Consider the following 26,718-nt stretch of genomic DNA (forward strand, 5'->3'; position numbering starts at 1 on the left):
ACAAACTCAAGGCAACGTTTTCTTGATATTTACTAAAAGTAGATGTGACATTGGTGGAATAATTTTGAAGTAAACTTCTATCTCTGATAGCATCTTGAAACATAGGCTAAAAGACAACACAAATGAAAGCCAGAGAGAGCAAAAATGAAAAGGAGAAGCAAAAATCAAAAAGCTAACTGGGGGATCGCAGGATGTCAACGCTGCCCAAACTTAGGCTTTGATAAAGATTGACAGAAGGAAGAAAATGCTTCACCCATGTTACAAGGCAACGGCAGTGTAAACGGGGGAAGAACAGGGTATGAGGCATCAGGCGAATCACTACTGTCACCAACCTTCTTAAATTGAGACATCGCTAATGCTGGTTGTTGCTTATTCAATTTCTCAATAATGCACGAGAATGCTCCGAATGTGACACAACTCTGGAAAAGAGCTGGTGGTGCACCTGAAAAAATGAACAGTAAAGTAAAGCACGAAATATGTTACTGTGCAAGGGAGCCAGGAATCTAGACTAGGGTGGGCACAAATGCACCCATATTTTACTTTTATATACAGGCAAGTAGAGCAAAAATTATAAATTATACAAGCACAAAAAATGCACCTATAGTTAGAAAAACCAAATTAAAACCCTAACTCCTACAAACATCATAAATTATGTATTTACGCTAATTGATAAAAAAAACTTTAACATTGTAACCAAAATCAAATCATGAAATAAACAAAACCCAGAAAACCATAACTAAACATTTATGTCATTCTAAAAAACCAAATCAAAACCCTAATTCCTACAAACATCATAAGTTATGCATTTATGCTAATTGATAAAAAATCTTAATATTTTAACCAAAATCAAATCACACAATATTCATGGATTCATGCCTAATGATAATTAAAAAAAAAAAACCAAACAAACTCTAAAACCATAACTAAACATTTATGCCATTCTAAAAAAATCAAAATCAATACCCTAATTACTACAAACATCATAATTATGCATTTGTACTAATTGATAGAAAAACCTTAGTATTCTAACCAAAATCAAATCATGCAATATACATGAATTCATGCCTAATTGTAATTTAAAAAAAACACAGAAAAAACCTAAAACCATAACTAAACATTTATGTTACTCTAAAAAACCAATTCAAAACCTTAGTTTCTACAAACATCATAAATTATGCATTTATGTTAACTAATAAAAAATGCCTAATATTCTAACCAAAATCAAATTACATAACATTCATGGATTAATGCTTAATGGTAATTAAAAAAAATACAAAAAAAACCTTAAAAATTATAAACTAAACATTTATGTTATTCTAAAAAAACCAAATCAAAACCCTATATCCTAACAAACATCATTCATAGATATGCAAAAAACAAAACCCCTAATTAAATATTTATGTCAGAACCAAAACAAAAATCTTAAATCCTAACAAAAATCAAATTTAGGCGTTGATAATCAAAATCAAGCATTCATTAATTGAATCATGCTTAATGATAAATGAAAAAAATAGCACAAAAAAACCTAAAACCCTAATTACATATTCATCTCATTTGGAAAAATCCAAATCAATAATCTAAATCCTAAAAAAAATCAGAGATTTATGCCAATTATAAAAAAATTAAAACCCCCAATATTCTAACCAAAGTCAAGCATTTATATTCATGCCAAATGTTAATAGAAAAAAAACACAAAAACCTTAAAACCCTAATGAAAATTCTCTGTTATTTAAAAAATAAACAAATAAGTAAATAACCTAAACCCCTAAATACATTATGCTAATTGAAAGTGTAAAAAACAAACAAAACCCTAAAACCCTAATTAAAATTTCATGCTATTTAAAAAAAGATAAATAAAAAACCTAAACCCCTAAATACATTATGCTAATTGAAATTAAAAAGCAAACAAAACCCTATATGGTATTTCAGGAAAAAATATGGAAACAAGAAGACCCAGCCACCAGGGCCAAGGAGCTAGAGAGGTCGCTGGATGGTGAACGGCCTGATGCAGTCTGGCAAAGTTGAGAGAGAGAGAGGACTTGGTCCTGTGCATGCTGCGGCAGCGACGTGCGCGGTGCGGCAGACGGCCAGAGGCTGCCTCTGGAGCCCTTCAAGACTTCAAGTGAGGTGGGCAGCCGATGGGCCTGTGTTGTGCCTTGTGCCTGTGAGGCCGGGGGGAGGGGCACACAGAAAGTCGAGAGGTAGGGTCAGGGAGCTCAAAAGAATTGAGAGAGAGAGAGAGGTGGGTAGAAACATACTAGGTACTCGCCACTCGGGCTCAGGTTGGCCATGGCCCCTTTGGGTCGAGAACGAGGGTGCCCACCTTGACCCGAGGCACTGACCATCAGCACTCCAGGTCAGAGTGGGCACTACCCACCTACTCTGTGGCATAGTTGGCAAACTCGTGACTCAGGCTCGGACTCTATATTTTATAGTGTAAGCACAAGAATAAGACATGGAAATAACTAAACTTCAAGCTAATATGCCAATACATAAGTTGTAAAAACATATAATTATACATGATTATTAACTTCTTTCATTGAACAATATTAGATTCTTCATAACAAGTGACTTTATATAAGAATTATGCATTAAAATAATAACATGATAAAAAAATTTATTTGATGGGTTGGATCGGCAGTCCTAAATCGTGACCCAGTTGGGATCTGATCCGAGTCGACTCGGGTGATTCCCGAGTCGACTTGCCGGGTTTACCAACTATGCTCTGTGGGTCAAGGTGGGCACTGCCCACCCTACTCACTACGTGGCTCTGCCCCTGTGTGCAAGTAAAAGGTGCATATGCTATACTTGATACCATGCAGTTATGAGGTTTCATCAAGTACTTCGAACTTTTTCTTAGATCATCAGTAAAGCTGTCAGTTCCCATTAACCTACCAAGATTCAAAACATGGATGTGAACCATCGACACTTGAAAACTATAATGTATACTGATTATAACCACTCATCTACCACAAAATTGTGGTCAGCCAAGGACATTGCAGCCTCTTTCAAATACTTAACCACAATCCAATTCTTCTTTGCAAGATTTCGGTTCAGTGGCAGCAAAGTGGTGAAAGATGTTAGGACACTGTCATTTGCTGATACTGCTAAAAAATTACAACATTTACAGAAAAAAGAGAGCTATCTTGATAACCTATCTAAAGTTCAATAAGATAAAGATGCAACACATGCATATATTGGAGAAATCTGCAAACATGCTGGTTAATACACAAAGTCACAAACATATGATTGCTTATATGCACCAGATTTTGATGTATCATAGCATACAAACTTTGATGTCTAGTTAATGAGAATCTCCGAGTTCTGAATGCATATGCATACAACATGCTGGCCTGTGAATTACTAGATTAAGTCAGCATTTATCAGAGACTTTAAAATTATAGGCACAAAGTTGATTCTCCAAATAACCATCAAAGTACAAAGTGTTCCATGATATGTGTGTGATGATAATCATGATATAAGCAAAGAACACCTCTCCTGGATGGATTGAATTTATGATGTTCATATGTCCTACCTAAAATCTCCCAGTGCAAGCACTCTGTTGGTTGTGTCAAGATTTCTGGGACAGAGATCCCACAAAGAACATAAATGGCTCCTAGAGTACAATGAGTGCATGTCTGAAGTAAAGAAAACAATCCGTTAACAACTACCTTGATAACTTGGATGCTGCAAGTCACATAGTTCAAATTGCTTTGCAATCCATGCAAAGTTTGACTTTTTATTCTAAGAATAAGGCATTTAGTGTCACTTAATAAAGTGTCAGTACAACATCATGTAATCTTTGGTCACTTATGGCTGTTGGTTACCATGATAGAACTCCATGCAAATGGTTCCAATCTTCTAGGAGTAGCTAGAAGCATTAATGAGCTTAGCCGACTAAAGAACTAGGCTGCTCAGCCTCAGCAGGTACCACTAATAAACAGAAGGATTGCTGCTCAAGTAGTAACCATGCTAAAAATAGTTGGAACCTTTTCTGAAAAGGTCTGGCTCAAGAAGTAGTTCAACAAGTTGAAGAAAAGAGGCATGATTTTTTCTGAGATTTTCTAGTTTTTCTTAAAAGTTTCTCCCTATTTTCTGTGTATGCGTGAATGGGATGGGGAAGGAAGATGCTACGAGTTTTCAGAGAGGATTAATATTTGAAAGCCAAAATCCTTAGATTTTTTTAAGGCAATAGAGAGAGATTCAAAAAAATTTCATAGATGTTTGAAAGGTAAGTAGCAACTCCCGTTCATCCATCCGGACCTGAACTTATGAATTGAACTGGGTGGGTTAAACAGTTTCAACAGCTTCTTTGAATTCCAAGTCTTACTATAATTAACCAATATTTCCTGCTTGACCACTTCGCTCCTTACTCTCTCTTTTCAATGATTTGGACTCGCTAATGTTTGCAGCTTTTAGCAACATAATATCCATTCATAACAGTTACTTCAAGCTCCCATGCTGGTGTTGTACCCATACCAATAACGGTCACTCTTAGGTACGTGTCCTCTAGGTTTCAAACTTAGTCATTTTTATTCACGGCAAAGCAAACAATAGCAAAATTCCCTATACGACATAGATGCTAATGTTCAGACTTGATGTTGGCAGGGGTCATATCTAGTCTCAAGCCTTTCCAACTCTCTTACAAACAGAAAATCAATATGATGGCAGGATTTCAGGTATCTTTTATTCCTGGTTTCCCTCTCTTATTTTTCCTCTTTTCATCAGTACTTTCTTCCAATAAATACTCATTTAATTCTACAGATGCTCTGACAACATCAAAAGGATCAAATGCACATATTAAGGAGCATGGCATTCAAGAAATGGACAATTGAGAGACAATCATATGCAAGTTATCCAAAAAAAGTTTTCATCCGTGCAATAACTGCCATTGTGTTTCTATGGTACTCCAAAACACTGATTTGGTAAATGTAAGAAAACATGCAAATGTTTGTCTAACATTTCTACGGTTTCTAACTTGCAGTTATATACACAATTTTCCATGTGATTTCTCAATCAATATGTGTAAAGGGTTTATGAGGTCCAGCATACCTGGAAAGCTTAAAGCAATCCCAGTTACACATCCTGCAACACCTGCATTAATCACTGCAAACCAAAAGGCACACATCATAAACATCCTGAAAGCCAGAACAATAAATCCTTCAAAGAATAAGTATAACAAACCATCATCTTTGCCTCGCAATCTTTTTAAAATGCAGACAACAAGACTGTGCACCCCCGACAAAACAGCAAAGGTCTATGAAACATAAAAAAAACACTTAATTTAAAAGTTATAGAATAGGAAAATGATGATATAAATCAGTGAATACAGATATGATGTATAATTTCAAATTAGAAGTTGGCATGATTCAAAATGTATGAAAGCAAATGGGCAAACCTTAGCAGAAGAGCCTGCATCAGCAAATGATCCTTTAAACCCTTTCTTCTTTACCAAACCAGAACCTGGTTATGCAAATGTATAAAATATTTTATCCATGAAATCCTGGCACATAAAAGATGACAGAGGCTACAAAGAATATCTAAAGTAGCTTTTTGGTCTAGAACTGGAGCGAAAAAATTAGGAAACCAAATGAGCAGTGCATCTACTTAAGGGACTTCATGCTGTAAGGTAGAGTAATACGAATAATCATCATAATAAAAGCCCTTCATAAACCAGGCTCCAGAATATTAGTGCATCGGATTTTCATGTAGCACTAGAGAGAGCAGATGATGTTTGTCCCTGACTTTTCTCGAAGAAGAAACTACACCATTGAAAAGAAACCAGACTGAGAATTTATCACCCAGTACTGTCGTTTCATTTATTTGGAGCAATGTAAATATTTTTATCATCTCTAATACCAAACCAACATCTTCAATCCCATCAAGTAATGGCAACAAACTGTCTCCCGCTTCACTAAAAAAAATGCTTGAAAACCAGATTATCTTTTTATTTCTTCTAATACTGTAAGATGCATTATTACATGTTTATCAATTTTATATGATATCATTATGTTAAAGGAGTATAGTAACTTAAAACGAATACCATTAAGGTCCACAAGTTACATTATAGGATATCTAATTGTTTAATTTTCGGTCAACATGAGAAAACTGGTTTTCCAGTTCTTTAAACCAAAAACATTTATATGAATGCACTAAGATGGCTAACTCCTTTATACAGCTGCCATAGTGCATGTTGTTCGTACTGAATACGGTCTCAACTCTCAAGTAATCAAACAAGTGACTTCCCACCAACACAGGTTTTTAATAGTATATTAGTTATTAACAGTTGGACATGACCAAACATCATGAAAAATTAATTACTGACAATAACCTAATGGTTGTAATTATCTGAAATGTGTTACATCAGGTCTACAAAAAAGATGTGCTAGTTATCCACCAAGTGAACAGATTAAGTAAATATCCAACAAGGGTTCCAACGGAAATAACAAAGATCGAGAAAGAACATTATTCATGAAAAAATTAGAAAGCCTAAGGTTGGTAATTGGTGTTAAAATGTATTCTTCAATCATTGTAATCATATATATATTTTATATATATAAAGGATGATACATATATATAAGTATCTTCCTAATTATATATATAAAATATATATTTCTCTATTATTAGCCGTAGGGGTAGTTTAGTCATTTCACTTAATTTTACACATATTCTATCTAACGAATATGGTTGTAAGCGTAGTAAACAGCCCATGGCAAACATCCCGCAGCGGTTAGTTCAAGGGTTTATTAATAGGATTTATGTTAACTCTGCCTGTGTATAACTGTTTAGTTATACACTGCCGGTTCCAAGCCCGGATAAAGGAGGAGGGTTGCGGTCGGCCAGTGACAGCCAGCATAAAAACTTAGTCATACCCTATGAATATGAACCAATATGAGAATTTCGTTGGGGCGTTCCCTACTAAGCGACGCGTTGTACTCTATAAGCCCGGAGGCAGTGATAAATGGGCAAAGGTTGCTAGGTCGTCACCCAGAAGCGACGCGTCACACCGGCGCCCGGGTGTGGTGTCAAATAGGCAAGGGTTCCCTCACTTTGTTGGACGGGTGAGACTAAAGAAGTTAGTCCAAGACCATAAAATTAGGTTAGCCACTTGGAACATAGGGTCTTTAACTGGTAAGTTGATAGAGTTAGTAGACGTTATGTGTAGGAGAAAGATTGATATTTTATGTCTACAAGAGACCAAATGGGTAGGTGAGAAGGCAAAAGTGATAGAACCTCGGGGATATAAGATTTGGTATACAAGAATAAATAGAAATAGGAATGGAGTAGGGATTGTTATGAGTCGTGAGTTTATAGATAATGTAGTTGAGGTCCGTAGGAAGAGTGATAGGTTTTTACTTATTAAATTAGTATTAGGTACGGATATTATTAATATTATTAGTCTTTATGCATCTCAAGTAGGTTTAGATGATTCCATTAAGCATCAATTTTGGGAAGATTTAGATGGAGTAGTACAAGGGATATCTTATGGTGAAAAGCTTTTCATCGGCGGTAACCTTAATGGACATGTAGGCATTAGTAGGGATGAATTTGAGAGTATCTATGGAGGCTATGGTATAGAAAAAAGAAACGAAAGTGGAGAAAGGATTTTAGATTTTGGTTTGTCCTATGATATGATCTTAGCAAACACTTGGTTTAGGAAGAGAGAGTCCCACCTAGTAACATTTAAAAGTGGGGTTAATACGAGTTAGATAGATTTTTTCCTACTTAGAAAGAGAGATAGGAGTTGTTGCATCGATTGTAAGGTTATATCGGGAGAAAGTGTAGCTACACAACATAGAGTCTTAATTTTAGATCTTAGAATTAGACAATGCCGCAAAAAGGATAAACATAGGATAGATCCTAGAATTAAGTGGTGGGCACTGAAAGGAGCTAAACAAAGAATGTTTGTAGAGCAAGTAGTTAAGGAAGTTGATTGGTGTCTTGAGGAGGATTCAGACTCAATGTGAAATAAGATAGCGGGTGGCATGGGAAAGGTGGCTAAGGAGGTATTGGGTGAGTCTAAATGCAGTGCACTGCTAGGTAAGGATACATCATGGTGAAACGAGGATGTCAAATTAGCTATTAAGGTTAAAATAGAGTATTATAGAAATCTAAGTAAGAGTCATGATAATGAGAATTTGGAGAAGTATATGATAGCAAAGAAGGAAGCTAAAAAAGTAGTTCGAAACGCAAGGGATAAGGTATATAAGGAGGTTTATGACAAGTTGGATACCAAAGAGGGCGAGAAGGATATTTATAGGCTTGCAAAGATGAGAGATAGAAAATCGAGGGATTTGGGTATGATTAGATGTATCAAAGATGAAACACAAAGGGTTGTAGTCAAAGATGAGGAGATTAAGGAGAGATGAAAAGATTATTTTGATAAGCTATTTAATGGAAGTCATGCTCAGAATCTTGGAGACTTGTCCATTCCTTTTCATGAGATGAATCGTGACTTCATGCGCAAGATTCAAAAGAAAGAAACTGCAGAGGCTTTGAAGAAAATAAAATCAAGAAGGGCAGTTGGCCTAGATGGTATACCTATCGAGGCTTGGAAATGCTTGGGAGAGAAATGTTTAGAATGGTTGACAAATCTTTTTAACAAGATTTGGCGGACAAATAAGATGCCTAATGAGTGAAGGAAGAGTACTTTGGTGCCTCTATATAAAAATAAGGGTGATATACAAGATTGCACAAACTATCGTGGTATAAAACTCATGAGTCATACTATGAAACTTTGGGAGAGGGTGATTGAGTCTAGGTTGAGGAAGGTTGTCATGATATCGGAGAATCAATTTGGTTTTATGGCTGGAAGATCAACTATGGAAGCTATACATCTTCTTAGACAACTTATTGAGAGAAATAGAGAGAGGAACAAAGATTTGCATATGTTTTTTATTGATTTAGAGAAGGCATACGATAGAGTACCTAGGGACGTTCTCTGGTGGACAATGATGAAGAAAGGTGTTTCTCTCAAGTACATTAGTATAATTAAAGATATGTATGAAGGAGTAGTAACCAATGTCTGCACTTGTGGAGGGGTGACAACTAATTTTCCTATAACAGTTGGGTTACATCAAGGATCTGCTTTAAGCCCTTTCCTATTTGCTATAGTGATGGATGAGCTTACGAGATCAATTCAAGGAAATGTGCCGTGGTGTATGTTGTTTGCTGATGATATTGTTTTGATTGATGAGTCTAGAGCTGAGGTTAATGCTAAGTTAGAATTATGGAGACAAACATTGGAAGCAAGAGGTTTTAAGTTGAGTAAGAGCAAGACAGAATATATGGAATGTCGGTTTAGTAAGCAACGAAGTAGTGATGAGAGTGTAGTGAAGCTTGGTGAGCAAGAAATACCGGTGGATGATTGTTTCAAATATTTGGGATCTATCATTCAAAAGTATGGAGAAATTGATGGAGATGTAAATCATAGGATAAAGGTTGGGTGGATGAAATGGAAAAGTGCAACTAGAGTGTTGTGCGATCGTAGAATGCCATTGCAGTTGAAGGGAAAGTTTTATAGGATGACTATTAGGCCCGCTTTACTATATGGTACGGAATGTTGGGCTGCCAAGAGACATCGTATTCAAAAAATGAGTGTAGCTGAGATGCGTATACTTAGATGGATGTGTGAAAATACAATAAAAGATAAGATTCAGAACAAGGAGATACGTAAGAAGGTAGGCGTTGCACCCATTGAAAATAAGATGAGAGAGAATAGTTTACGATGGTTTGGACATATTCGGCGAAGGCCTAATGATGCTCCAGTTAGAAGAATGGAGAAATGGGAAAATATATTAGTTAAAAGAGGTCGGGGTAGGCCTAGGAAGACTTGGATGAAGATGATAGGAAAGGATATGAATGCTTTGAACCTCACCGAGGACATGGCATTGGATAGAAATGATTGGAGGAGAAGGATTCATGTGGAAGACCCAAAATGATTTTCTTTGTTGGTTCATATCGTCGACCCCAATTGTTTTGGGATAAAGGCGTTGTTGTTGTTTGTTGTTATTTTATTCTTTTTTATTTTCGTACTTCTCAAAGTACGTTGGGGGGCCTGTGATCGTTGCAAAATTTTTTCTCTTTTCCTTTATCTTTTCCTTTTTAGGGGAAAAAGAAAGAGAGAAGAGAAACTCTTTGCAAGGTCTCACTTGACCTTTTGAAAAAGATGTTTCGAAATTACTTGCCTCCGTTTTGAAATTTTGCGGGAAAATGGAGAGACGAGATTCGCTCGTCGGTACGAGGTTCAACTCGTCTCTCCTGGCGCCTTTGCCAGAGGTAATCGAACCAATGATCAAATTCATGCCTTTGCTTTGCCTAAATTTGACTGAGAGATTATTCTGAAAATCCTAAATGCACATGGAATCGAGCTTGTGCTATGATTTTTGATCTTTGAGAAATGTGTATGCTTTTCTTGGAAATGTTTCAGAAATTTGGATTTTTCCAAGTGATTTTGAAAATGGATTTGAAAATATCTTTTTAGAAATGACTTTGAAGTTCAAAAATTGATTTTTGCAAGGTTGAAATGGACTTGGATTGAAGGCTTGAAATTGAAGATTTTGAAATTGGATTCAAAATTGGGAACTTTGAAATATGAAATTGATTGAAAATTGAAGTTGAATTGATTTTGAATTGAGAATTTAAACTTAGAAATCGATTTTGAGACCTTGAAATCAGAATTGAAATTTGAACTTGAATTTAGAATTGAAAATTTGAAATTCTGGAAGATTGAGTTTTGAAGAAAATGAACTTGTAAATTGAAACCGAATTGAAATTTAAAAGTTGAAATGAGAATTTAGTTGAGATTTGAACCTGAACTTTTGAATTTTGAAAATGAAATTTGAAATTAGAGAAAAAAGTTTGAATTTTGAAAGTTTGATATTGAGATGGAACTTGAAATCAATTTTTGATTTGAAATTGAGATTTTGAATTAATTCTGAAATTTGATTTGATGTTTGAAATCAGAATTGAACTTAAAAACAGAGTCTAGAATTTGAAAAGAATTTTGAACTTAATATCTGAAATTGAAATAAAATTCTAAGTTAAAAGTAAGAACTTAAAAATGGGAAGTTTTAGAAAATCAAATTTGGAATTTTGAAACAAATTTTAAAACTAAATGAAATTGGAAATAAAAGAGGTGAATCTGAATTTGTAAATGAAAGTTGAAAATTGACTTTGAATTTTAGAAATAAAAAACTGTATTTTTGAAAATTCATTTCAAGAATCACTTGGAATTTTGAAAATGTCTTGAAATAATTTGAAAAATGGCAAATAATGATGCACTTCTATCTTAAATGATGAATGCATTGAAAGAATTTTTTTAAAATTGGAATTTTAGAAGCAAATTTCATTCTTTAATAGAATTGAAATAAGATTAAATTTTAATATGCTCATGACTATGGTTACAAATATATTTTAATTTAATCTTCACTTAAATTCCAAAAAAGAATAAAATAAATTTTTGTGCTTTTATAGAATTAGAGCAAGATTAAATTTTCATATATTAATGACTATGGCCACAAATATATCTTGATTTAATCTTTACTTTTAATTCTGATAAAAGAAGAAAATGTATTTTTGAAAGTATGATGTTTTTTAGAAAGACCCTAAAGTGTAGGTCAAATTTTCTTCTATAAAAGATAAAAATCCTAAGTATTGTTCGCATTTTGACTATAGCCATAAATGTGAATAATTTACTTAGGGTTATTTACCTCCTATTAGAATGGTGCACGTGCCATTGATTGTTTTTCTATAGTGCTTTTTGAAGAATAAAATAAAATGAAATACCACAAGCAACTATGAGAACTACATGCTCAAATATTCTATTCTATACAGAAAAGTAGAAATTCTCATTGATATGAAATTATTACAATCTTAAATTGAAATTAAATATTGAAATTCTCTAATCTAAAAAAAGAAATCATGATCTCCCAGGCTTCCTTGCAAACACAAGATAGCACAAGGCAACAGGAATGCAAAATATATGAAGAAATTGAAGATGCTATGTTAAAACTAGCATATGCCTATGTTGTAATGGAAATGCATATGCATATGTGAAGATGCAATGCCTATGCATGAATGAGATGCATTTGCCTAAGTGCAATGCTTATGCTAATGAAGAAATGCATATGCATTTGCCTAAGTGCAATGCTTATGCTAATGAAGAAAGACATATACATTTGCCTAAGTGCAATGCTTATGCCAATGAAGAAATGCATATACATTTGCCTAAGTGCAATGCTTATGCTAACGGAGAAATGCATATGCATTTGTGAAGATGCATATGCTGTTAGAATGGAAAATGCATAGGCTGTTAAAAGGAAGAAAAAAAATGCATGTATTCCTGCAAATGCGATGTATATGACAAAATTGCAATGCATATGAGGAACTGCGTATGTATTTGCAGATGAAGAATGCATAGGGCATGCTAACTGGATTTGCATATGTATAAACTGAGTTTGCTGTGAAAATGCAATGAGAACACTAATATGCAGGGGAAGAGATGAATGCATATGCTAATATACAATGCAATGCAACATGGGAAGTGAAATGTATTTAATAGAATGCAAGTGCAAAGGTGCAGATGCTGGTGAAGGTGCAATGGGTGAATTCTTTAGCAGACCAAAGTTCAATTTCAACTCAGCAGAGCATGAGTTTCACAGCCAATCAGAAACCTGATTTTGAATTGGATAAGGCATGGATAAATGCAAAGAGATTTGCATAGGCAAATCGATTTCAGCAAGACTTCAGTGGATTGAGGCCTGTCAAATTCATCAGACATTAATGGCAGACAATCTTCAAGGGAGCCTTCATGTACACACTGAGGTTATTGCAAATGATATCACAGCATAGCAGAAATAAAATCTGTACCTACAGATGCTAAACTGATTATTAGGTGGCTGCTGGTGAACTTTATTGATTCACCTGTGGTGAAGAATACTGTGAAGAAATGAGGTAGTAATGTACAGGAAATGGATGCACAGTGAACACAAGAAATAAAAATGCAGGTGTTGTGTGCAATATTCATGTTAGACTGTGTGGCATGATGACGCAAGGCTGATGGAATTGGATCTAGCCAGCTACAGCTAGAAGCATAAAAAGGAACAAAATTGCAGACCTATATTATGAAAATCGGGAGCAAGGAACAGGGTGGATGATACCCAGCTGATGTAAAACATGATGTAATGATGCTGCATTGAAAGTGAAACATAATGCAATATGTAACAATATGAGGCATTCAATGATGTTGACGATGTCACAATATTCAGTGTGTCTATAGGGGGAAGCTTCAACTTACCTTCTACTAGAGATGTCACATACACTGAGATTCCTTGATAATCTGAGGATAGACCTAATGATACATGTGAAAACTTCATCATTGACAATTCCTAATTAGCCCTAGTAACACAGACCCTGCTAGAGGTGGGATCTCTAACGCCAACATAGCCTTCCTCCTTCTCTTCCTATTTCTATTCCATACTGACAAGGTCCTCACTATCTCCTGTTCAGAGATACTTTTGATGATAGTTAGAGGAACTCCATATCCTTCGTCACTCTACGGTAAAGAATAATCAGATAGCCACTAGAGCAAATAGACAAAGTCTCCTTTATAAGTGAGGGGAGGTGAAAAGGAAGGTCTGGTAATGGGAAGCTCTGCCATTAGAGTTGTTCCCACCACCAGCTCCTCCCTGGGGAGGGAACTCCAAAGGTGGGAAATCCTCTCCTTTCAGTGAGTAATTCCTCTGGGCTGTCGATCTGGTAAAATAATCAAATCCCCCTCTGGAGTTGGGGTGAAGAAGGCTGGTCTGGAGATGACTGAGCAGGCGAGCCACCCTTGAACAGGTCATGGCGCTGCTCATACAAACCTGGTACCACACCTCCATCACAAATCTGCGTTGCCACATTTAAGCTGCCAAAATGGATTGGGCCTAAGGAGCCAAACTCAAGCTGCTCCTGCAATTGAGCATAGCCTATATTATGCTCATAAGGGTACAACATTACCACTGATGGAACACTGGGGCCTGCCCCACCCAGTGATGACCCAACAACATTAGAGTTGATAGCCTGAAGAGGGTACATGCCATATGCTACATTGCCTGTGCCATGAACAGGATTGGCAGGCTTAAATGTGCCACTTTGTGTAGGAAATGAAGTGAAAGCTTCATGTCTGTATGAATCCCATAATCGATCTGTACAGGTATCAGGCCCTCCCTAAAATCTGTTGGCTTGAGAGAGACATTCCTGAGTGCTGCCTCTAAAGAACTATATGAGATAGTCCAAGCCACGGCAAATGCAGGTATGTATCTAAATGCAAACCTATAATTGATATATGATTGAGGCTAAAATAATTGCAGATGCAAGATTAGCAGACGCTAATGCTGGTGACTATGCAAAAGGGATCAGATATGCCATGGGATGAATAGACCACAGTAGAAACTGTGATGTTACCGATTAAATCTGTACAGCTAGCTTGGACGATGCAGCACTAGATGAAGAATTATAATGGGGATTGAGGGTGATCAGATGCAAAAGTAAACGCAGATGAATATACCAATGCTCAATTACAAAGAATTTACAGTAGTATTTCAGTGAATTAGATGCAAATGAAGATGCAAAATGAAAGAGAGAATGCAGTCCACCGATGATGTTGTAGGTATGATGTTATGAATATTATGCAATGCTATGGAAAGGAGCGGATAATGCCAATGAGACCACCACGATGTGGAGTGAATAATATGCTAAAATACGAGATGCAATATGCCATACAGAACCAACGGAGGATTATGAAACCGTGAAGAAGATAGAGTTTGGTCCAGTAATTGGAGCACAAATTCCAAAAGAAAAGAAGGTACAGGAAGTGGAAAAGAATCATCTGGATCAACTTGCATCTGAGTACCAGTACTAGAATAATATGGAATGGACTCCAAGAAAGATACATCCGCACTGACATACTTTTGCCGAGAAATCGGATCATAACATCGATACCCCTTTTGATTTTTTTGGATAACTTATAAACATGCATTTTGTTGCTTGAGCAACTAATTTATCACGGTCAGGTCCAAGTTTGTGCACAAAGCAAACACACCCAAATACTTTGGATGAGAAAGAGAAAAGTGGAGCATTAGGATTTAGGATATGTAGCGGAATTTGATCTTCCACGGAATATGAAGGCATGCGGTTGATAAGATAACAAGTAGTGATAACCGCATCACCCCAATATAAAGCAGGAACAATGGATTGAATGATAAGGATACGTGCTACATCAAGGAGGTGCCTGTGTTTTCGCTCAGCCACACCATTTTGTTGAGAAGAATAGGCACAAGTGGTTTGGGGTTGAATGTCATTGTCTTGATAAAATTGCAACCAGGCTTTGGTTTTGAACTCAAGAGCATTATCAGTGTGAACAATCTTGACAACAAATTCAAACTGAGTTTTTATTTCAAGAATTAATGATTTGATAATACTGAGAACTTCAGATCTTTCTTTTATTAAGAACACCCAAGACAACTTAGAAAAATCATCAACAATAACAAGATAATATCGACACTGAGTCTTGATAGGAATCTTACTAGGACCCCATACATCTGCATGAAAAAGTTCAAAGCCCTTATGATTGGACTGACTCTGACTAGAAGGGAACGAACTCCGATGATGCTTGCCTAACTAACATGCTTCACACTGAAATGACGTAGTAGACGAAATTTGAGGAAAGACATAACGAAGCTTTGACAATGAAGGATGACCAAGACGACAATGTCATTGAACAAGACTAGATGAGTGATCTACTGCAGCATAAACATTGCCCACCGGATGATGTAGGTAGTAGACTCCATTTTCTTCATAGCCTCCACCAATCTTCTTCCCCGTCAGCAAATCCTGAAAATGACAACCCACCGGGTCAAATATCACTCTACAGTTTAGTGCTTTGGTAAGACAACTCAGAGAGAGTAAACTTTGAGGAAATGAGGGAGCATGAAGAACATTTTTCAACTGCAAGGAAGAATATATAGAAATATTTCTCTGACCAACAACTGGTGAGGAACTCCTATCTGCTAATGAGATTTCTCGATGAACAATAATATCCTTTAGATCTGAAAAGAAAAGCGAATTTCCACACAGATGTCTAGATACACCAGAGTCAATAATCCACTTACTATCATTTAGATGAAGATGATTCCCTGTTGAGTAGGTCACACCAGCTACAGGAGAAGAGGAGCTTGAAGGACAACGAGCTATCAGCTCATCATATTCTGCTCGACTAAGAGTGATACTGTCACTTGCAGAAGAATTATCATTTGCATTTGCTACCTCTAGTGTTGTAACATTAGCTTTTGGAACATTAGGCTTTGATGCAGAAGAGGTTGGCCGTCTATGCTTATCCCAGCAACGATCTTCTAAATGTCCAGATTTTACACAGAAAGTACATTGAAGTTTGCCTCTGCCTCCCATACCTCTTCCACGACCTCGTCCTCTAATATTCTGAATATTTCCACGTCCATAACCAGATGGGACAACTAGAGCAGATGACTGGGACATAGGATGAGATTGTGGAAGAGAAATCACAAGTCTACTCAAACGATTGTATGCATCAACAATAGTAGGTACATCGGATCCAATCAACATTTGGACTTTTGCAACAGAGAATTTTGAAGATAAACCTATGAGAAACCGAGCAACCATAGTCTGTTCTTGATGATCCTTTTGCTTCGAACAACAAAGAGGCATGTGAGCATTGAGTCTTTCAAACGCTGCTTTGACGGAGGCATAGTACTAGGCCAAGGTCTGATCTCCCTGCTGCAAATTATATATCTCCTGTTCGACTTGCAGGATACGACTCACATTAGTCTCTTGTGAGTATGTATCTCGAAGATTGTCCCACATTTGTTTGGTTGTATTATAGTAAATTAGACCATCTGCAATATGAGGTTCGACACTATTCATGATCCATGACATAACAATGTCATTATCTTCGTCCCAAGTAATATATTTTCCCACTTTTTCATTTGGTTCAGTTTCCAACAAAATATGTTTTCTACGATGTCCAGATACCGACATCATAAAAGTTCTGGACCACCTGACATAGTTTGTTTCATTCAATCTCACAGAAGAACCATACGAGAAGGGATTTGCAAATGCCTTATATTCCCCAATAGTCGCATTTTTCGAATCAAATTTCGAAGCTTCACCTATAATGAATAATACTAACAAGGTATGAGAGATATTTGATACTAATACTGCTGCAATAAACCAAAAAAAAAAATCAGATTCACTCTCTTATGTAATGAAATGGTGGTCTTCAACAAATGCACAAATAACTCACAAACAAGTGTGTATTGGAGACACTACAAGCATGACCCTGAAAGGGTATAAAAGGAAGAACACTTGAAAAATAAATAATACTTTATTCATGAACAAAATGCTTAAGAAGCATAGTCGTTTACATTGAAGGGGTTCACCCCTATATATACAAAAAAGTGGAAGAGAGAGGAGAGCTCATTTTGAGCTCTCCAAAAGAGACGTTGGATTCCAACGTCTCTTAATATAGCTGTTGGACTACAGTCCAACAACATTTATTATTATAGCTTTGGACTATAGTTCAACAACATTTATTATAGCTGTTGGACTACAGTCCAACAGCTATTTGCACAGTCAAGTTCCAACAGGAACTTGACTGGATCAAATATCTAGTTTCTATTGAACTAGATGCTAAAAAAGAAAATAAAAAAAATAGAAAAAGAAAATAATAAAAGAAAATATAATAATATTAAATAATATATATATATATATATATATATATATATATTACAGTTTACATTTTAACACTCCCCCTCAAACTTACGGTACAATGAGCGAAAGTTTGTCTAAGAGAAAGTGAAATCTGGAAGCAGCGAGAGGCTTGGTGAAGAAGTCTGTTAATTGATATTCTGATGTAACATATGGCAGATCAATGGTTCCATGTAAGTATTCCTCTCTGACATAGTGACAGTCCATCTCAATGTGTTTAGTGCGCTCATGGAATGTCCGGTTGCTTGCAATGTAGATCGCACTTTTGTTGTCACAGCACATCTTTGAAGCTTGTGTTGCTTTAGCTCCCATATCCGCTAGCAATCGTCTGAGCCAAACAACCTCCATAGTGGTGGTTGCCATGACTCTGTATTCAGCTTCGGTGGAGGAAAGAGAGACTTTCTGCTGCTTCTTGCACCTCCACGAAATTAAGGTTTCACTTAAAAATACACAAAAACCAGTAGTTGAGTGTCTATTATTGGGATCACCTCCCCAGTCAGCATCAGTATATGCAATTAAATTTAATAAAGATGAAGCAGACAAGAAGAGTCCTCGTGAAAGAGAGGATTTTAAGTATCAAATAATACGCAAAATCGCTCCCATGTGCACGGAGGTGGGAGCATGCTGAAACTGACTGACTGTATGAACCGCATGAGTTATATCTGGCCTAGTAATGGAAAGATAAGAAAGAGCTCCAACAAGCTGTCTATAAGGAGTAGGATCATCAAGAAGTTCTCCATCATCAATTTTCATTTTAACATTGACAACTTCTGGAGTGTCTACTTTCTTATCATCTGTAATTCCAGACCTGAAAACGATATCAAGAGAAAATTTAGATTGAGATATCAAATACCCCCGAGGGGAATAAGCAACTTCAATGCCTAAAAAATATCTTAATAAACTTAAGTCAGTCATTTCAAAGTGAGTTTTAAGAAGAGATTTGATATTTGCAACTCTCTGTTTGTCGCCTCCGGTGATGATCATATCGTCCACATAGAGAAGAAGAATAATGATGCCTGCATCAGATTTCTTAACAAACAAAGCAGTGTCAGTTAAACAAGGTTGAAAACCAATATCAAACATAACATGACTAAATCGGTCATACCAGGCTTTTGGAGCCTGTTTAAGACCATAAAGGGCTTTTTCTAGACAAAGAGCTTTACCCTTAGGGATACTAATACCAGGTGGGGCTTCCATGTATACTTCTTCAACGAGATTCCCATTCAGGAAAGCATTTTTGACATCTAATTGAAAGATAGGCCATGTTCTAATGGAAGCCAAGGCTATTAAAGTTCTAACAGTGGTCATACGGGCCACAGGAGCAAATGTTTCTTCATAATCGATGCCATACTCTTTGGCATATCCTTTTGCTACTAAACGGGCCTTATATCTTTCCAGAGTCCCATCACTTTTGGTTTTGACTTTGTATATCCACCTACAACCTATAGGTTTCTTACCCGGAGGGATATCTTGTATCGTCCAAGTATTGGCCTTTTCTAGTGCATCCAATTCTATTTTCATGGCTTCTATCCATTCTATATGATTTTTGGCTTGAGAATAGGATGATGGTTCAACATATGATTGTATTAATGTAATGGCGGCCCTATACGTGGGTGAAAAAGATTCATAAGACACAAATTTTTCTGGAGGTTTAGAGATTCTAGACGTTCTTCTAGGTGAGACTTCAGAGTATTTTTGTAATGCACATGGAAGATTTTGCTCTCTACGTCTTGAATATTGTAGACTAACATCCCTATGGATTTGCTCTTCATTATCATCATTTTCAACAACAATAGGACTTTGATCATTGTCAAGGTCACATCCAACATCACATTCATTGGATTTTGAAGTTGGATCAATTAAAAACGAGTATTCAGTGACATCCTTGGATTTTTCAAATTCAAAGAAGCTTTCTTTTTTCCAAAAAAGATACATTTCTTGACACATATAATTTGTCATTTTGAAAATCGAAACACCTTTTTGATTATCAGCATATTCTAAAAAGGCACATGGGATTGCACGAGGAGAGAGTTTGTCATTTCTGTTGGTGAAAACAAAACATTTGCATCCAAATACTCTTAATCTAGAATAATCTGGAGTTAAATTAACAAGCTTTTCTATTGGAGTTGTATTCTTTAATGAGGAAAATGGCATCCTATTAATGAGGTAGGTGGCAGTTAGGACCGCTTCAGCCCAAAAACTTTTTGGAACTTGATTTGCAATTAGCAATGTCCTAGTAGTTTCCATAATGTGCCGATGTTTGCGTTCGGCTAGGCCATTCTGTTGTGGAGTGTGTGGACATGATCTTTGATGTGTAATACCATGTAAATTGAAATAGTCTTTGAATTCGTTGGACATAAATTCTCCCCCTGAATCAGTGCGAAAAACAAAAATATCATTTTGAAACTTATTTTTAACAATTTTATGAAATATTTGGAAGTTAGCAAAGACATCAGATTTATGTTTAAGAAAATAAATCCAAGTATGTCTAGAAAAGTCATCAACAAAAATGACATAATATGTATAACCACCTTTGGAAATAACTGGTGCGGGGCCCCAAATATCCGAATGTATTAACTCAAGTGGTCGTGAGGAAAAAAAAGTTCTACTAAGAAATGGTAACCTTTTCATTTTGCCAAGAATGCAGTCTTTACAAGAAAAATTTTCAGAATTACAAATTTTTTCCAAACTTGGAAAATATTGAATTTTAGACATATGAGGATGGCCAAGCCTTTTGTGCCATAAATCCAATTCTAATTTCTGAATATTATAACAAAATGCATTCTTGGGTAATTCCAAAAAGTCCATGTAATAAAGTCCTCCTTCTCTATGGCCTTCCCCAATCAGCTTCCCTGACTGGCGATCCTGTACCCAACAACCATAAGAAGAGAAGGAGATATTACATTCATAATTAGATATTTGCGAGACAGATAAGAGATTCAAATTAAGTTTAGGGATATATCTAACTTCTGGGATAAAAAATCTTTTGGATTTTTGAAGATTTTCAAAACATCCTATTCCTTTTACTTCAAGAGATGCGCCATCGGCTGTAAAAACCTTTGACACACTTGAGTTATTTTTAAGACATTCGGATAGACTATTAACATTTTGGGTCATATGAAAAGAAGCACCAGAATCTAAAAGCCAAGAAAAGTTACTTGGACCGGAGAAAGATACAACTGTCGCTCCAGTTGAGGCTTCGGTTGAGGAGGATACCCCTTTGAGAAGAGGTTGAAGGATTTCCATCAGTTGAGCCATAGACACAGGTGCATCTTGATCTTTTGACTCAGATTCAACAAATGCAACTCTTTTTTCTTCTCTTCTTTTTAACTTTGGACATTGAGACCTATAGTGCCCCGGTTCATGACAATGATGACAAATAACTTTTCTTTTATCAAAGTCGTCGTTTTGCCTTCCAAAATGAGGCGGCTTGTAAGTACGAGTATGATTCCCCGGTCTAGATACAGCTAAAACAGAGTCATCATCAACTTTTGGAGTACTTTTTCTAAGTCTATTTTCCTCCATAGTGAGCTCTTCTAGAGTATCAACAATAGAAGGAATTTTTCCACGATGTAAAAGGGGTGATTTGGTGGATTCAAACTCCGGCCTTAAACCATTCACAAATTGATAGAAATGTTCCATATCGAGTTGCTTTTGGCGAAGCTCGATGTCTTCGGCACAATGCCATTTGGGCTCAAGAAGAGCCAACTCTTCCCAAAGTTCGGACAACTCATTATAATATTCTCGAATAGTTTTATCTTTTTGAGTCATTGTCCGAACTTTATCTTGTAAACTGCATACATGTGCAATATCTTTAAGGGAAAACATGTTTTTGAGGTATTCCCAAGCCTTATCGGCATGCTCAAACTTAGCTAGACTAGAGCATTTTTTAATGTTTATGCTATTGATGAGCCATGACATAATTTTTGCATGCCCTATCCTCCATTCTTTCCATTTCTTTTCATAAGTGGCTAACGCCTTACTCTTCTCTTCTTCCGTTAGAGGAACCTCTTTATCACCCTCTTTCTTGGTAAGAGATAGTTTAGGTTCCAAATCGGAACCATCCACTATACCCCATAAACCTTTTCCCCAAATGTGGTGCTTCATAATCGAAGCCCACATTACATAGTTAGTATCATTTAGCTTCATAGGAATGATGGTGATCTTATCATTGTCATCCATCTTTTACAAGGGTAAGAGAGGAATAAATAGGAGGAGAGAGAGAAAAAAATAAAAAGAAAAGAAAAAGAGTAGACAAAGGAATAAGAGAGGATACAAAACCAAAATTTTTTTGTAGCACAAGTTCGCCTTTCTTCAAACAAATCTTCTTGAGCCAAGAACAAGGTGATGAAACACCTTTTGTAAATGTGGCACGGAAATCGAGGCGGAAGCACTTCAAGATCTAAGGATTTCGTAGCTCTGATACCATGTAATGAAATGGTGGTCTTCAACAAATGCACAAATAACTCACAAACAAGTGTCTATTGGAGACACTACAAGCATGACCCTTAAAGGGTATAAAAGGAAGAACACTTGAAAAATAAATAATAATTTATTCATGAACAAAATGCTTAAGAAGCATAGTCGTTTACATTGAAGGGGTTCACCCCTATATATACAAAAAAGTGGAAGAGAGAGAAGAGCTCATTTTGAGCTCTCCAAAAGAGACGTTGGATTCCAACGTCTCTTAATATAGTTGTTGGACTACAGTCCAACAACATTTATTATTATAGCTGTTGGACTATAGTCCAACAACATTTATTATAGCTGTTGGACTACAGTCCAACAGCTATTTGCACAGTCAAGTTCCAACAGGAACTTGACTGGATCAAATATCTAGTTTCTATTGAACTAGATGCTAAAAAAGAAAATAAAGAAAAATAGAAAAAGAAAATAATAAAAGAAAATATAATAATATTAAATAATATATATATATATTACAGTTTACATTTTAACATCTTAATCACTCAGAATTAGAATCTGGGATGTTAATCAACCACACGCCAGCTGACACAGGAGCAGCGTATTTCATGATCACGCGTCAGCCAATTTCACGACCACACAAGGTTGTTCAACCCACATCAGAAACAAATTTACGTCCACACAAGGTTGTTCAACCCACATCAGAGATAAAATCACACCAGCAAAGACAAAATCAGCGTATTTCACGATCACACGACAGCCTATTTCACGACTACACAAGGTTATTCAACCCATATCAGAAACAATGATAGATCACATTAGAAAAATAGATCTGAGAAAACCAGAACCGCGTCAAACACGGCATCCAAGTTCACGACCAAAGATAAGATCATTTTGTTTATGATTTGATATGAGCACAAAAAAAATCCCATGACACAAAAATCACGACAGCTTCATATATAAAAAAACAACTGCTCCCCACGACATAGGATTTACGGCAAGACAACAAATTTCGACATCCAGATCCAGATTTGCTACTGATCAATATATGTTTTCTTCACTTCCACAAAAAATTCCTTTTTTTTCGCATCACCCAACTCTGTCGTAACCCGATCCTGTTGACAAGGTGTCACCGTGACCTTTAGATCTGATTACAGATCTGTGTCATGACATTAGTCAGACAACAGATTTGTTATCAAATCTATGCAATTAGAAAAAGAACAGAATAAGCACACCTGTTTCCATTTTTTTTTAGCCTTTTGGTGTAGATCGATCACGTGCTCACGCTCCCGAGATCTACTGCTTTGATACCATGTGGAAACTTCAATGAGGTGCATAAGAATCGAGGCAGAGAGAGAGACAAGTCAGCAGGGAGAGGAGAAACTCGTTAACCACTTATTAGGGCTAATCTCCTCTAAGTTAAATACAAGTCCCTCCTTATGTATGAAATATCAAATAGCCCTCTTTTAAGAAAAATAAAGCTTAAAACCTCTAAAGGTCAACTAATCTTAACAATATTTATGATCTTGTTTTAGTCGCCTATACACTTGATTTAAGGATTTTTAGAGGTCTAATAAGGTGATTGCTTGTAGTGGATGAACTATTGTTGAGGTTTACAAAATTCCATATTTATGAGAATTTGAAATTTGGTTTTAATATGAGATTTTCTAATTCATGTTCATTTTATAGCACAATTGCTATGTGCACATGTTTTCTTTTAATCAAAGAATATATTTTGGTTGTTTTGTCTCATAAGTGAAAGTTTTGAATTCTTGTGTTTTATACTCTCTTTTATCATATGCTCTTGAGCATTTCCTTTGTGAAATCTCCTTTAAGAGAATTGCTCAATTCAATAACACTTGTCTTTCTCGTCTTGTAAGCTCAAGTAATATACCTGATTAAAGAATGCTTGGAGCATTGTTCTCCAATTGTTCAATACATTTTTTTATATTTTGGCATTTGTGTTCTCCATTTGTACCTTGTGTACATTTTGTTCTAAGTGTTCTAGTGCCTTTGTGCACATATCCCTTTGTGGAGGTGGTGCTTATTTTGCACATTATCTCTTTTGAGATATTCTCACATGGTTCATTAAATAACCTTTTTAGTGTTGATTCATTTCATTACATGATATCGTATGCATATGCTCACAATGGCTTTTTAATCCCTCACTCAATTAAGATTCATATATTTTCATATGTGTTGCCTCTTTGAAGGCTTTTTGTGTTGTTCCTTCGTGGACTATTTCTTTATCCCTATTGTGGTTTCTTGTTTGTCCATTATTGGACCATGCAAATGCATTAAGCATCCTTATTATACATTTCCACATACACTTTAAAATTTTCTCACTTTTACTTATTTTCGAGGATATGATTTTAAAGTTGGTCTTCTAGAAACATTTTGCATGTATAAGTAATTATCTTGTCCTAACGAATCTTGTGCTTTAAATAAAATAATTATTCTTTTATTATGCATAGAATATCATTTTTGCACCATTGTTTTTTTGGATGAATCATATGATATGGTTTTGATTGATTCATCTTGTTTGAAATATTCCACTTGATTAAAGTGCAAATATATCTTTTACTTGGACCTTTTCTTGGTTTGTTCTACATGATCTTGAAGATGAGATGAAAATAAGTACCTTGGATAGATCATGAAAGGTGTTCACCATTAAAGACAATTGGAGGAAGACATTTGCAAATTTCAATGACATCCTTACTAAAGGCTCTTGAAGCCTTGAGATTCTTCCTCTTGTATTCTTCAATCCTTTTGTTCCCCCATGCAAAGTTTGAGGGAGGGGGAGAGGTGTTAAAATGTATTCTTCAATCACTGTAATCATATATATATTTTATATATATAAGGGATGATACATTATATATGGTATATATGTATATGTATCTTCCTAATTATATATATAAAATATATATTTTTCTATTATTAGCCATAGGGGTAGTTTAGTCATTTCACTTAATTTTACGCATATTCTATCTAACAAATATGGTTGTAATTTTTTTTTTTTGTACTTCTCAAAGTACGTTGGGGCCCCTCTCTTAGAGACGTTGGGCCCCTCCAACGGTCACAATTGTGACCATTGGAGGGACTCCAATGTCTATAAGAGGAGCCCCTCCTTGCTTCTCTTTTGTGTTATAAATAGGGGACTTTCCCTTGTATTTTGATTATTCTTGTGGGAGCTTTAGCTCCATTGTAAAAGGGTTTCTACCCTCTTTCTCATAATAAAGAAATATTCTTTTAGCCTTTTGGCTTAACCGCTCTGTGGGTTTATGGGTTTAGCACTTTATGTGCTTTTGGTTGCCCCTTAGCAGGTTTGTGTATTTGCACCTTAAGTGTGCATTTATAGGTTCATTATCGAACCCTTTGTTTTCTTACAATTGGATCAACGTTTTTCTAAATGTTTTTAGCAAAAATTATCAGGTTTTCCAGTAAAAGCTTTTTTCTCATATATCTTCAATGGATAATAATAGCTACTGTTTGGCAACAGTTCTGTGCACTGTAACTTGAAAGGATTATTGTATAAGCCTAACAGCGGGAGTCCCATAATAACTCATAAATATATTCACTTATTTAAGACCATATTTGGGAAGTCACACACACAGGTTTGTACTTGAGGCTCAAGATCTGGTTTTGTCAATGCAGGGCTGTAGTTAGGATTCAAGATCTAATTCTTTTTTACGAGGACGAAGATGGTCACAGCAATATCCAATAATTCACATATCCATAGGATAGCAAGAGGACAAGCAATGCGGAGGACGGTGGTGACGTAGGATAAGATGAAGACCACCGCGTCTTCTAAACATTATGAAACGTAAATGGTAAAGAAAATCATCGATGTACAGAACATAATGGTGGCTCTGAGTTTCAAAAAGGAAAATAAAAAAATGGTGGATCTGAACATACAACACAACCTTCAGAAAATAAACTCGCTGCTCCATTCCCCTCGGAATCCACTACATTTCTCGCCCCTCTCGACTTTCCCCAGGAAATTCAAGAGAATACGCTTTGCGCTCATTATAGAGTTCGAATGCGCAAACCATAGCTATACTACACCAGTAATTTTTTCGGCATTCTAATCCGACTTTTGGTTTCTAAAATGTAAAAACGACGAATTTCAGAGTGTTCTTATCCCAGTAAGAGTGCCTAAGATCATATTTCCCATCATCGATAGAAATGGATTAGAGAGATATCAAATACAAAGTTGGCGAAAAAAAAAACATCTTTTTACACTAACATGCACAAGCATTTCAGTAACCAACGTCATCAATCCAACCCTAATCATGGTTCCTTAGAGAGAGAGAGTCTAACCGTAGCCGAAAATGGATCCCATTAAGGCACCGCCGGCGGCGTCTCCGGCGAACCTGGTGAGGCAGACGAATGGGCCCCCTGTGGGCGGTGAGACTGACGACTCGGAGGGGTTAGGGTTAGGGTTTCCATTGAGTTCGCTCTCGCTCTCAGAGTTGGACATCTCTCTCTCTCTCTCTCTCTCTCTCGACAGCC

At 36.1% G+C, this 26,718-nt stretch overlaps 1 protein-coding gene across 1 annotated transcript; it reads right to left on the reverse strand.

Annotated features, from left to right (window-relative positions):
* LOC149848110 (chloroplastic import inner membrane translocase subunit TIM22-2-like) lies at positions 1-26,718 on the reverse strand. The gene is made up of 5 exons (XM_090019730.1): positions 26,527-26,718; positions 5,399-5,463; positions 5,185-5,257; positions 5,053-5,106; positions 1-442 (listed from the first exon to the last, which is right to left on the reverse strand). Exons 1-5 carry the CDS (start codon positions 26,684-26,686, stop codon positions 195-197), a joined length of 600 nt encoding a protein of 199 aa, XP_089875856.1. The 5' UTR covers positions 26,687-26,718; the 3' UTR covers positions 1-194.

This window comes from Nuphar pumila, chromosome 1 (genome assembly GCF_984573655.1).
Source record: "Nuphar pumila chromosome 1, dmNupPumi1.hap1.1, whole genome shotgun sequence".
Lineage (NCBI taxonomy): Eukaryota > Viridiplantae > Streptophyta > Magnoliopsida > Nymphaeales > Nymphaeaceae > Nuphar > Nuphar pumila.

Bases quoted from the DNA above. Each gene is read 5' to 3' on its own strand.
- LOC149848110 (XM_090019730.1), bottom strand. From the start codon at position 26,686: ATGTCCAACTCTGAGAGCGAGAGCGAACTCAATGGAAACCCTAACCCT. The intron at 5,464-26,526 runs GTTAGACTCTCT...TTGCATAACCAG, and splicing joins GGGATCCATTTTCGGCTACG to GTTCTGGTTTGGTAAAGAAG. The intron at 5,258-5,398 runs GTTTGCCCATTT...TATGTTTCATAG, and splicing joins ATGCAGGCTCTTCTGCTAAG to ACCTTTGCTGTTTTGTCGGG.